Below are 13,234 nucleotides of genomic sequence, written 5' to 3' on the forward strand. Positions count from 1 at the left end.
TTTCTCTTCAAATATGTTTAAACTCAATACAGTAACTTCTGAAGAGTTCTCTGTTGTGAATGTTTTGCAGTTCATGAAGGCAAACAGGCATAAGATTGTATATTGTCAAATTATTTATCAGTAATACAGTAAATGATGGGAAAACTTTGCAAGTCGATTTATAGTGTGTCAGGGTTTTTCCTGCAGAGAAAATTTGGGCGCCTAAGTCGTTTTCGGCGCCTATGACAAATCCCGGCGCCTAAGGCAAAAAAAAGTCTGCGTTGAAAAAACAAAAAATAACTGTGTTCATCAGGTTCATGTCAGCGAATATGTTCTCAATAGTATGTTTCAAGGAGGTGTGCTCACCTGTGTGCGCGTATCACGGCAGAGCGGCCAGCTGCTGATCACGCACTCAATAGCTCGACTGCATGAATAGAAGGTTTTTTGGGACCACCCAAGACCCATTTTGACCCAGGAAAAAGTGCGCCCCTAAATTTTCTGCTTGCGCCCCTAACATTTTAAGTTAGGAGCGACTGTGCTCCTAGTTAAAAAAGTTAGTCTGGAGCCCTGAATAATGTCTTTTTATCTCCCCTGTTAATGTTGTCTCTGAGAAATGGCATCTGCTGAAGGATCGGGGCACGCATGGTGAAAACATTGTTTTTAAAGATGCGTTTTCTGACTTTTGACCACACATTTGTGTCAGTTCATCTTTTGAGCTCCAGGTGGACGTTTGTGCCAGATTTGAAGAAATTCACTGCAGGTGTTCCGACACAGCTTCCACTGATTGTATGAGTGACTACCGGCTTCTTGACCAACTCTTCAAAGAGGACCTTAGTTCTCCGTTTCAAGCTAGTGCTGCAGACCCGTTCACATAGAAAGCTTGTGGGTAAGGACCCGTTTCTGTTAGAGTGGGCCTGTCACAATAATGATGTTATTCACCTCAATTGTTTCTGCTGACCTCGACAATTACCGTCAATGGCATAAAACAGTCCTAAACTGACAATATTGTTTATCTCAATCATCTCTGGGAAAATATATGGTCCAACAAAAGTAGTGAATGTGACCGGCCTATGTGAATATATTCTGACGAAAATTCACTTAAATTAAATTTAGATGTGCCCCTCACCATTGATAATTTACAATTACGATAGATTATAATTGACGAGATACATGCGCTCCAACCCGTTACCATGGCCATTTCAAACGGACATCTCTTCATCATCACAAATACAAACAAACAGATTTCATCCCAGTCCCAGCAAACTATTTTGATAAATGTGCAGCATTCTCTTCAAATGTTCTCGGACATTACACAAGAGTCTCGATGACCGCTGCATCCATGTCATGCAAGGGGGAAAAAGGGCTATGTAGGAAATGCAGCCTTCCAAGGCCCAAGAGAACAACTTTCATCCTTCAATCTTTCATTGCACATGAAACAAATGGGCTGACTGTTGCCAGCACAGAGGCCATGAAGCCGGTCAACATTTGGCTCGATGAAGTGAAGTCCTGCTCAGAGTCTTATTTATAGAGAGTTGTGTCAGCCAACAGCGGGGGTTAACTGGCTGAACATGTCTGGCCTGTGTCACGCTGGTGAACGGACCAAATTGAGACGAAATAGTGAACAAGAGAGACTCTGAGGCTTTATGGGAGGCGACCGCCTACACGGAGACACTACACTTTAAAATATCCCAATTTTCACAGGCATTACAGGCTGGAACAAGAACTGCAGCTTCAGCAGCCGATTGACCTGGAAGCTGCACGACCTCCTCCTGGATTATCCTTTTCATTCACGCTCACATCTACGTGTCGTCTTGTCATGTGGATTGTTGATATTGTCATTTTATCACGTCGGTCTATTCGGTACACAGCTCTCCTCAGTCCGAGGAGGAGAGATGTGTTTACTGGAGTTTCTTCAATTCTTTGTTATATTGTTGTTTATTTATTTTGAATTGGAAGGGATTTAAACAGGGATTTCTTTTGTTTATTTTATTATTTTTCTATTTAAGTGTGTGTCCTATGCTGTATATAGACTAAAAAGCACCTGAGGTAAATCTGTAATATTGACCAATATAAATAAAATTGACCTGACTTTATGTGTTTGAATGTTGTGTTAGACCTTGTGTTGCGTTTCCATGGTCGCAGCACAAGGTCCGAGCAGCTGTTTGTTAGCATTGGAGACCCGTGGAGCGACCTGGTACCATGTGGTTACAGCGCATACCAGAGAACTGCAATGTCCCACGTTCGATTACGACATGGGCCGTTTGGCCAAGTTCACACTGCAGGCCAACGTGCTCAAGTCAGATCGTTTGCTCAGATTTCTTGTTTTGGCTGTCGGCGTACATGTTTTTGGTTCTTGGAGGGCCACTGAAAGCAGTGACTAAGGATTCATTTATTTCCATGGAGCAAAGGCTGCTACTTCTGTATAGAGTTGTGTGTGTGGAGTCAGACACAGGAGAGGTTGGGATTGAGACGTGAATGGAGTGACTTCTAGAGCAGAACTGCGTCGTTCTAACTGAGGTTGCACTGCAAATACAAATTGAAAATGTAATCGATCATAATAAGCAGACCCGCCGCTGTTCACGCGTTCTGAAAGTCACATATTGGCCACAAGAAGGAAATAAGATTGTGTCCTGCAGTGTGAACGCAGCCTCTGCTGCATGTCACACCGCTCAGTGTAATGTTTAAAAACAGCATTTGAATAAAGAAGATTTTTTTTTATTAAAAATGTGAATAAATTGACATCTCTCCTAGATTTCAGTGTGTGTCGTCAGTAAGATTTAATGCTGAAGTTTGAAAAAAGACGACGTGACTCGCAACTCACGTTTTAAAGTGAATAACAACTTTGCTGCCCCATGTGGAAACAGAAAGGTTAAGGACATGCTGACGAGCAGCTGGTCTGTAATGTGATTTATATTTATTCTTTCACTGCAAAGCAGTGCAGCTTGATAATATGAATATATTATCCAGAGTAACCGGTGACACCAGCAGATGTTCTATTGGAAATGGCCAGAAAGCGTTGCACTTCAGTCAGTCATAAAATCACCCAAAACGATCACATAGAATTTTTTGTATTTTCTTGTAAACTCACGACTTTTTTTATCTTCTCCAAAAGAAAAAAACAGAATTCAAATCTCCATTTGCCTTACCTTGTTTGGTCAGTGCTTTCCTCAGGGCCGGGGTGATCATCTCCCTTCTTTCCCCCTCATCGTCAATCTTCCTCTTTCCTTTCACCTTGGACAGCTTCACCATCTGGCCGTCTGCTCCAGCCTCCTCTTTGCTCTGTGGAGACACAGAACTCAGACTCACGTACGGTTTACGTGACGAACTATAAAATAATTAACTGATGTTGTAATTAATACAAAAGAATGTCTTCTTTTTTTTAGAACACAAAGATGCGTTTCAGCAAACAAAAAAGTGTTTTCTAATTAAGTGTTTGAATAGTAGAATTAGGCATTATATTGCACCAATGTGCCAACTTTTAGTGAATTTGTGAGAAATCAAACGACTCAAATAGACAAAGTCATCAGGTGGTATGACATTGTGCCGCCTGCCGATTCATCACATGCCACTTGAAGTCCTGAAGTGTTGATACTGATTAAACTGCTGCAGGATGCATGATGGGAGTGAGTGGAATGAAGAGATTGCCACAGAAAACAGCACCGTGCACAGATCTTTTTATACTGAACCAGTAGAAAACAGCCATCCTTAAAAAGCCAGTTAGAATACGCGGTGACTTGCTTGCCACATGATTTGATGCTCACCACTTTAAAAAGTTAAAAGCAGCTCCTTTGTTTGATGCTGGATTTGACTGAAGATGAAAGATTCTGCAGTCCTCGTATGACGTTGTGTGCCACATGACCACTGCATGACACGACCCTTTGTCAACCAGAGGAACATCATTGCGTTGGGAAGGTGCAGGGTTGTCTGGGTTTAGGGCCATTCAGGGCACCATGGAAACGCAACACAAGCTCTACAGCATAACAAGACGACAATTGTTGGCCGTAATACCAACAACTTTCTTCATCTGAGGGCTACATTATTGCAGTGTACAGCATTGGTATGTAAATATTACTTCCAGTCGGTAGCTGAAGAAGTTCAACCTGCCAAAGACCAGAATAGTGCACTTCTACACCGTCGGCGTTGATACCATCCTCCGCTCCTCCATCAGTGTCTGCAGCCACTGCTGGAGACACCATCCGCTCTGCTGAGAGGGCGATTGGGTGCAATCTGCCTTCCCTCCATGACTTGTTCTCCTCCAGGACCCTGAGGCGGGCAGGAAACATTATTGCCGACTGCTCTCACCCTGGACACAAACATTTTGAGTCCATTCCTTCTGGCAGGTCCCATCAGGCACCAACTTGGACACTTGTAACATTGTTGTTTTAAATGCAACTTAATTTGTTTATCAATTTTTTTGTGTGCCTTTTCATCAAAACAGAGCCATCCTTGACATCCAAATAAATAAACAATACATACAGCACACATCCAAAAGTAGGTACTATCAGTATCCATAATTCAGCCCACAGCGAGTACTAATGCCAATCCCCACATACACGAACATCCAACACACACAACACATTCATTGGCCGTCTCTGCTCTACCAAACAATGAGAGGAAGGATTTGCCAACGTGCCATGTCATTTTTTAGTTGTTTGATTAACTTATTGTATTTGGCATCAAACAGCTGTTTGCAGCTTGGTGCAATAGTAATTCCCTAATATCAAAATTGTTTATTAACTCTTATTGTACATTTTCAAATGATCTATTTTAGGATTGCCCTGTTTATTGTCACATATCAATCAACAAGCAAAATGTGTTGTGTGTAACATACTTGGCAATAAAATAGTTTCTGAAATGTTCATTTATGCCGTTTCAGACACAGCAGAAGACTAAGTTCTGCCAATCCTTCGTTTCCTCCTCGTTTGTGCACGATTCGAACAGCAGACGCACCGCACAGCCAACGGGGCAACAACCTGTCCCCGTGGCGGCCACCGGCCATTCGTCTGGCCGTCCTCTCCGGTCCCCGCTGCTCAGCTTTCGCCCCGTCGCTTGAGAGCTCACAGACGTCCACTCACAGACCCGAGCCCGTCTGCACTAACAGAACTGGGACATCTCTCGGCCCCGTGTTGTGCTCTGGAACCATGACCCTACATGGGGTGCTGATGCAAGCGGGCCGATGAAGGCGAGCCGATGAAGGAGAGCACAGAAGCGGCGCATCGGGTAGAACGAGAGATTAGCCCCAATTTATCTCTGCCTCGTTTGTGGCCTTAGCAACAAAGATTTCATAAGTTTGTTTTGATGCCTTCTTTCTTTTTTTATGCCAAATGACTCATTTCCAAGAAACGTTTCTTATTTATTCATTCATCTATATTTATGTCTGGTAAACACAGATTTAAAATGGTGCCTTTGTGTGATATTTGAGGAGAAACTACATTTTTGCAGAGTCGTCGATTAAATCAACTACTCAATTAGTCGACAGGATTACACGCGTTAGCCAACACATTTGGGGGGGGGGGTCAAGGACAGCCAAATCATTGAAATGGCATCAAGCGGTGAGGTTCCAACCAACTGAAGGGGAAATATCTTTCAGAAACAAGAAAAAAATGCATAATGAAACTTGTTTTGTGGAAGCAGACACAGATCAGTGTTTTGAGACTTAAAACATGTCTGAGGGGTGGCATTGCTGAAACATTTTATCTATTTATCTGGTCCGATATTGCAGATATGTTGTCGGTATGTAACTTGACAACCCCTTTATTGGTCACATATTTGGCATTCAAAAGACATAGGTAGAAGACTTCAATCATTTGACACTCGATGAGGCAACACGACTTTCAGTCAGTAGTTAATCTCCGCTTCCTCCCTCTGGACACAGAGCTGAAAACATCAAACACCTAGCCCAGGAAATCTGTGTGGCCACTCGGGTTAACGATCTCACCAACTTTGATCTGGCAACCATCTCAACGGCATGAAACGGACACCTCCTGGGACAAAGTTCAGATGCAACAAATGTTTGTGCAAAATCATTAAGAGAAACAACGGAAATGAAGTTGGTTGGCACTTGCCAGCACACGAGTAGAACTGTAGTCGAAGCCTGATGGACTGGGCAATACAAACAGAGTGCGATCAGCCAGTCACAGCATCATTATAATCATCAGGTTTAGCAGCAACCCAGTCATCCTCATTACTGAAAAGTTGTTTAAAATGTGAGAAATAAAGTCAGAACTATTGTTTTCTGAGGATCCACTTGGCAAACCAGTGACCCAGTTCACAAAAGGCCTCAACTATAAATCGTGAGAAGAGCAAATGTGTGCATGGATAGCCGTTTCCACATCACATTAAATAATCTTTATTGGGTAAAGCAGCCATTGAGAAGAGAAATACCAGACTAAATCAAAACATCGTTTGTGTCATTAAAAACAGACAAGTTACATATTTTAGATTAAATGAGCAAACTAATCAATTCAGGTGGAGTTCACTGGCTCTCACATTCTTTTCTCTCATCAGTGAAATACATCAGCAGAATGCACGCTAGCCTTTCATATTCTAGTCAGTAAAATAAATCGGCTATGCATATCAGAACACGAGCATTATGGTTCCCTCATGTGGCTCAAAGGCGAACTGCAGTTATGAATGTTAATGCCCTCAAACTTTTATTCGGTTCAACCTGGAGTCCAGGTGGACCAAATTTGAAGAATCTCCGGAGGTGTTCCCGAGGTATCGGACATCATCGCCCCTTTTTCTCAGTGCAACCTGAGCCACAAGTCTCTGCATATGAAATAAACACTGCATAACATCACAATGCTTGAGTAGATCGATATTTCCTCACACAGAGACATAATCTTGGGCAACACACTTAAAAAGACTGAAAGCACTTGAACGCAGACTCTGGTGACAAAATCAGCTGGTGTTCACCCAAATATTTGCTTGGGGATTAAAACCGGCAGTGTGGCAAAGATGAGCCGTCAGCTGCCTGCAGCCGAGAGTCTCTGCCATCATCTAGTGGTCGAACACAAGCCAGCCAGCTCCCGCCGTCAACTCTGTACGGATGAGCCGCAGCTCCTTGTTGTAGTACTGCAACGCCCGGAGCAAATTACACATGAGAAAGAAATGGAAAAAACTGGAGCATATTCAGCTCATTAACGGCAAAACAGATGTGGCTCCACGCTGTGAATTAGCCAACGAACATATTGGAATCAGGGGAATTTCCTTGTCGGCACTTAATATGCAGCTCGGCTAAATACTTCTCCTGTCTCTTGGCAAATGTTTAATCTACAAACTAATTACAGCTCGCACTGCCTGCTCTTGTGTGACCAAATTATGAAAAAATAAAAACAACTTGTTACCACGGAGAGACATCCGATACAAGTCACAGCAGCGAATGAGCATCCTTAAAACTTTACGAGAGGAGGTGGCCCCTGAGAGCACATGTTGGTACCCGAGTTTCGCTTTTACAAGAATAAATGTAAGCATCCTCAGGGGAAAGAAATGACGGGGAGGAAACACACGGCTTCCTCGTAAGTAAATAGAACAAAACACTTGTTTTTTTTTTTTTTTTTTTAACCCTTGTGTTGCCTTAGGGTCATTTTGACCCGAATCAATATTACACCCTCCCCCCGCTTTAGGATTAATTTGACCCCATTCAATGTTTAATGTCGGTGTTCTTTCGGTAGTTAACAAACAAAAATAAAGTGCCTCACACTTAAACTTGGAAAACAATATTAATTCTAATAATTTTCTGGAGGTTTTAATTGCTGGCGTCAAATTGAACCCAAAGGGTAAAATATGTTAGTAAATATAAAGGTAACAGGAGGGTGAAACATTGAATCGGGTCAAAATGACCCAAAGGCGGGGGGAGGGTGTAATATTGATTCGGGTCAAAATGACCCTAAGGCAACACAAGGGTTAAAGAAGACCCGTCTTTCTCCACTGCGGCAGAAATAACTGACGGGTACCGAGCACCTTGATGTCTCTGAATGAACTATAACATAAACAATATTTGGCATTGTTGTTAAACAGGAGCATTAAGGAGAAAATCACCAAACTGGGGAAAGATTTGTTTTTCCTTTCATTGCATTAATAGTCACAGGCTTTTATGCCATATGTATGACAACCACGGGGTGTTGTCGTGACATCATTGTATTTTGGAATGCAACACTCATTTTCACTGATTTTACACAAGAGGACTTTCTCCACAACACTCTGCACACGGACTACCTGCATGCCATCTTCTCTGCCCCTCAGGCCTTGCACTACCTATGAAGGAGACCGACGAAGCCTCTCCCTTCCCTTCCATCGCTTTCTCTTGAGTCACACGGCCCTCACAAGTCTGTGAAGTGGGCGTCCTGGCCCTTTACGCAAGCACCCGCTTCTCGCCTGCCGTGGGTCTGGTGTCTATCAACCCATCTGCCACTACTCCGTCAGTGACACCTCCGTGTCTCCTTTGATCCGAGTGGGTGGAGGCTCAATGCCTCGTTGGTGCCCGATCGTAGACCACAGGAAAAGTCTGAAAATAAACCTGCTCAATGACGAGGAGCGCCAGCTTTAAATTATTCAACAACCTAACTGTGATATTGTGGAGCGAGCAGCCAAGTAAAGTAAATCAAACCGTACAGACTTCTGAAAGTCTTATTTCTCTCTGTGCTGTTGCCTCAGCATCATGGATTATGTAGAAGGTTATACATCAGTTGCGGCGGACAGAGTCTGACCTTTGATCTCTTGGCACTGCTCATGATGTTGCCCAGATCCTCCATGTCAACCACTGAACCAGACGTGTTCTCATCTTGCAGGCCAGACTCATCATCACTGCTGGACTCCACCAGCTCCTCCTGAAGAAAGAAAGGGGAGACAAGGAAAAACAGACATGTGGGAAATAAAAGAACAAGCGTAGCGTCAATTTCAGCATCACACTGGTTCCCTGAAGAGAAAACAAAAAACAGGATTTTTCCATTGGCTTATTGCAGAAAAAAAGTTTATGATACGTCATGTTTTGTTCAGCAAGAAAATCACATCGTACTTTATTACAGGCATCTAAACAAAAAGCCTTCGAGACGAGTACCGGAAGAGAAAGAAAAAATGTGGTGCTCTAAATGAAACGCATTTATTGTACATGTGCTTATGGGAAAGTACCATTTGAACATCTATAATATATGATCTGGAACATGTATGAATGAAAATGTCCAGGTATTCAGGGAACCTTGCATATGCATGTTGACTAAGGATGTCTTCATCACGCCGCTAGCCCGGTGGCGAAGATCCCAACCACATGGGTGGCAGCAGGAGGAAATGTGATACAGAGAGTAGATTCAGCCCGATGATGGCCGCCACAGCTTTCCGATACTCTCGGTTTCCGGTTAAATATCACCTCTGCAATGGTTGCAATTAGTGCTCAGTGCCATGACAACCGGTCTTGTGTGTGTGTGTGTGTGTGTGTGTGTATGTGTGTTGAGATGCACATGAAAGCTGTTACCGTGCGAGGTACCACTACCATTGGGGAAGAACCGCCTCACCCTGGAGGACAACTCCGACATGTGGACAGGAGGAGGTGCGGATTGAACCGCCGACCTTGCGATTGGCAGACAACTGATCAAACTTCGTTGTCGAAGGGGTGAATTTAGTGATCGGTGGAGGAAGGGGGGAAAAAACTGAAATGTTTGTATTTTGACATGATGGATTGCGACAGCGATGACACATTTCATGTGCAGAACATTTATAATACTGTGAAAATCTAGCGCTGCAAACATACTTTTTTTTAAAAATTAAAATAAAAACACCTGATAAACCGAGAGCAACACTTGTCATCCTGATCAGAATTTAAGTCACAATGCAGGAGTGCAAAATATGGACAAACAAAAGTGATGCCGCAGCCGTCTGTTATCTCGTGTTGACATGGTTATTGTTTTTTGTGTCGTGATAAAGTCAAGCTCATCCGGTTCTTCGGTTAACACAGGAAGTGTCCTCTCACATCTGTGCACTGAACTTTAAACATTTTGTGAATTGTAACGAGCATAGGAGCACGCAAGGAGGGACGTTTTAGACAGCGTCATTGTCCCAAAAGAACATGGACAAGGCGAGTTTTACAGAGTTTTCGAGGCGGCAACCTCCGGTTCAAAGTGTTTCAATCCTGCAGTCTCTCTACTGGCCAGCAGGGGGAGATGATTGCAACAAAAAGTCTTGATTGTATAGAAGTCTGAGAAAAGGAGCACTTCACTCTTTAATTACTTTTCAGTAAATATTGTAAAATTAATTGATGGTCCCAATCTCTGCTTTCTGTGGCCTCCGGCATTCATTGGGGCGTTTTGCAGCCAAGTGTGAAGTGACGGGGATGAGAGTCAGCACCTCCAAATCTGAGGCCATGGTGCTCTGCCGGAAACCGGTGGATTGCTCCCTCCAGCTGGGGACAGAGTGCCTACCCCAAGCGAAGGAGTTAAAGTATCTCGGGGTCTTGGTCACGAGTGAGGGTAAGATGGAGCGGGAGATCGACAGGCGGATCGGTGCGGCTGCAGCAGTGAAACAGGCGCTGCACCGGGCCGCCTTGGTGAAGAGGAGCTGAGCCGAAAGGCAAAGCTCTCAATGTACTGGTCGGTCGACGTTCCAACCCTCACCTATGGTCACAAACTGTGGGTAGTGACCGAAAGAACGAGGTCGCGAATACAAGCGGCCAAAATGAGTTTCCTCCGTAGGGTGGCCGGGCTCAGCCTTAGAGATAAGGTACGGAGCTCAGACATCAGGAGGGAATTGGAGTTGCGTCACTACTTCTTCGCGTCGAAAGGAGTCAGCTGAGGTTGTTCATGCATCTGATTCGGATGCCTCCTGGACGCCTCCCGTTAGAGGTTTTCCAGGCACGTCCAACTGGGAGGAGTCCCGGGCAAGACCCATGACACGCAGGAGGGATTACATCTCCCGGCTGGCCTGGGAACGTCTCGGGATCCACCAGGATGAGCTGGAACATGTTGCGGGTGAGAGGGAAGTCTGGGTCAGCCTGCTGGGTCTGCTGCCCCCACAACACGACCCCGGAATAAGTGGATGAGAATGGATGGATGGAAGCTCTACTTTCAAGTCTTCTTCAATCCAGAATGATGTTCATTTAGTAAATGATGGTCCATTTAGAGTCAAACAGACCATAAAGCAGAGTATGCTTTAGGGTGGAGCTACGTTCTGATTGACAGCTCGCTGCTGCTACCAGAGCCGTATACGGCATCTCTACCTCACTTCCGTTCCCTGGTTACAAAGAAAAATGTGGTTTTAAAAACAGCAAATGTACAAGCCGTCAAGGCTTGCTCTGCAGGATGAAAATGTTTTGCATTTAAGCTTTGGGGTGCACTCTAATTACACATTTTCAGTTTCTTTCTTCGGATGCAAAAAATCTCTTTTAAATGCGCCTCTGGCCTTTAACTCATGTACATATTTATTCATGTATTCTGTAATTCGGTCCCATGGAGCACACCGGAAGGGAAAGAGCTTTTCCTCACAGTGAATTAAAGTTCTCCCGTTACCTCAGAGCTGTTCTGCAAAGCCGCCATCTCCTCCTCTTCCTCCTCCTGGTTCTTACAGGAGCTTTCGGTCTTACAGTTCCCGCTGCAGCTCTTCTTCTCATCCTTGACTAGCGTCTGGAGGCGGATCAGGAACTTGACTTTCCAGGCGAGGAAGTCGGCCTGAATGCTGCCGTGGCGGCTCTTCACCACGTTACAGTCGCCCTCTCCCCTGGTCATAATTCGCATCGCACTCAGCTTCCAGAGCCACTTGTCCACATTGGTGCCCACCTGGTCAGGCATGAAGGAACATGGGTTAAATAGAGCTTTAAAGAAATAAAGTCTAGCTGTTCTTGACCGGGTGAGCTGCAGAATATACCATCAACCTCGGTGCCGTGTATATTCTTTGTGTGACTTGACAGTGATGCACATTCTTATGATAATGCGTATTATGAAGAGCATTTCTTACCGAATTATAGTGGCCAACATAGACCGAGTTGCCAAGACCAAACACCGCATAATGGAGGCCTTTGAGGTAGGTCTGCCCGTATCTGAAGTCGGTCGACGCCTCCTCCAACCACTTGCAGAACCACTCGGCGTTCCCTGTGGGCTGTCCGTCAGTGTAGGTCGCCACGAGAAACACGCAGACCGACTTGTTGGTGCACTGAACGGAGCCCACCCAAAAGAAGAAATGACGTTAGAGTATTTCATTACACATTTGGAAACGTATTGTTGTCTTCGTCTTGGAAACTTTGAAAAACTCAATTTGATCTTTAGGCCTTTGGTTTCCATCAGTAGAAAACTCTTTGATGGCAAAAAAAGTAAAAAGTGCACCTCGGGAAATAAATAAATGTTTTTTGCGTGAGTGATATTTAAAGAAGTCAGAAAGGGAAGCAGACAGCACTGCACATGCTCTGCTGCATTAATTGTGTGAACGAGCATCCGTTTTAGACAATGAGATGGCGGTGAAGCAAGTTCAGTTGTTAGATTTACTAACCCGCTCACGTCACAAATCAAATGTGCACATTGTTTCAACTGACAAAGAACCAGATGTAAAAAAGGAAATGCGTGAAGTCCAGGGTGGTGAAGTATCACAGCATCTCTCCACGGACCAAAGTACGACAAATCATGGACAACACAAATGCATGACAGCTTTGACGACCGTTAGCGTCATGCCAAACAATCAGCATTGGTTTGTACATGAGAAACAAAATGTAAGAAACAAAGACAGATCTTCCAAACCATTAAAGCACCGCAAACAAGTTGCTCTAGGAAAGACGACGAAATATTACCCACGGAAGCTGCCCTTCGCCACGGCTAACATTTCTCGTGAAGTACAGGAGAAAATCAATGTGGATTAAATCTAAATAAGTCTAAATCTTTCAACGCACTGTGCCTGCGGCTACAGAATTAAGAGAGCACTGGTGAAAATAGCCATCTTTCTTCAACCGAGCAGAATTCCTGAAACACATGAGGCCTTGTGAAATATCCTTAATCATTTGTCAGGTTACATGGAGAGGAGCAGCTTTAAGGGTTTATAGATTTTAGTTGAGTGACAGATTTCGCTAAACGCATCTTTCTGACCTTTTTCAAAGCAAAGGGTAAAAAGAGCATCTTCTCTTTTGACAGGGCTCACCTCATCTGCAAGCTGATCGTCTGGATCGTAGTCTCTGATGTCAATCACCTTTACTGGCACCCCCAATGTTTGCACCTCCTCCGACAGCTCTTCTGCAAAGCCCTGAACGAATGAGAAGTCTCAGTTACTTCCTGTCACTCAAATGTAT

At 44.2% G+C, this 13,234-nt stretch overlaps 1 protein-coding gene and 1 long non-coding RNA gene across 2 annotated transcripts in view; one reads left to right on the forward strand and one right to left on the reverse strand.

Moving 5' to 3' along the window:
* The window catches only part of LOC130210367 (uncharacterized), a 33,051-nt gene extending 27,943 nt beyond the window's left edge, over positions 1–5,108 (forward strand). Inside the window, exon 3 of the long non-coding RNA XR_008834794.1 lies at positions 4,856–5,108. This is a non-coding gene — a long non-coding RNA (uncharacterized LOC130210367). The remainder of the gene's footprint in view (positions 1–4,855) is intronic.
* The window catches only part of tyw1 (tRNA-yW synthesizing protein 1 homolog (S. cerevisiae)), a 72,858-nt gene that overhangs the window by 58,404 nt on the left and 1,220 nt on the right, over positions 1–13,234 (reverse strand). Inside the window, 5 exon segments of the mRNA XM_056440550.1 lie at positions 3,126–3,258; positions 8,688–8,807; positions 11,475–11,741; positions 11,920–12,114; positions 13,087–13,188. Of these exon segments, the coding sequence (XP_056296525.1) occupies positions 3,126–3,258; positions 8,688–8,807; positions 11,475–11,741; positions 11,920–12,114; positions 13,087–13,188 (817 nt within the window).

This window comes from Pseudoliparis swirei, chromosome 20 (assembly GCF_029220125.1).
Source record: "Pseudoliparis swirei isolate HS2019 ecotype Mariana Trench chromosome 20, NWPU_hadal_v1, whole genome shotgun sequence".
NCBI classification, from domain to species: Eukaryota; Metazoa; Chordata; class Actinopteri; order Perciformes; family Liparidae; genus Pseudoliparis; species Pseudoliparis swirei.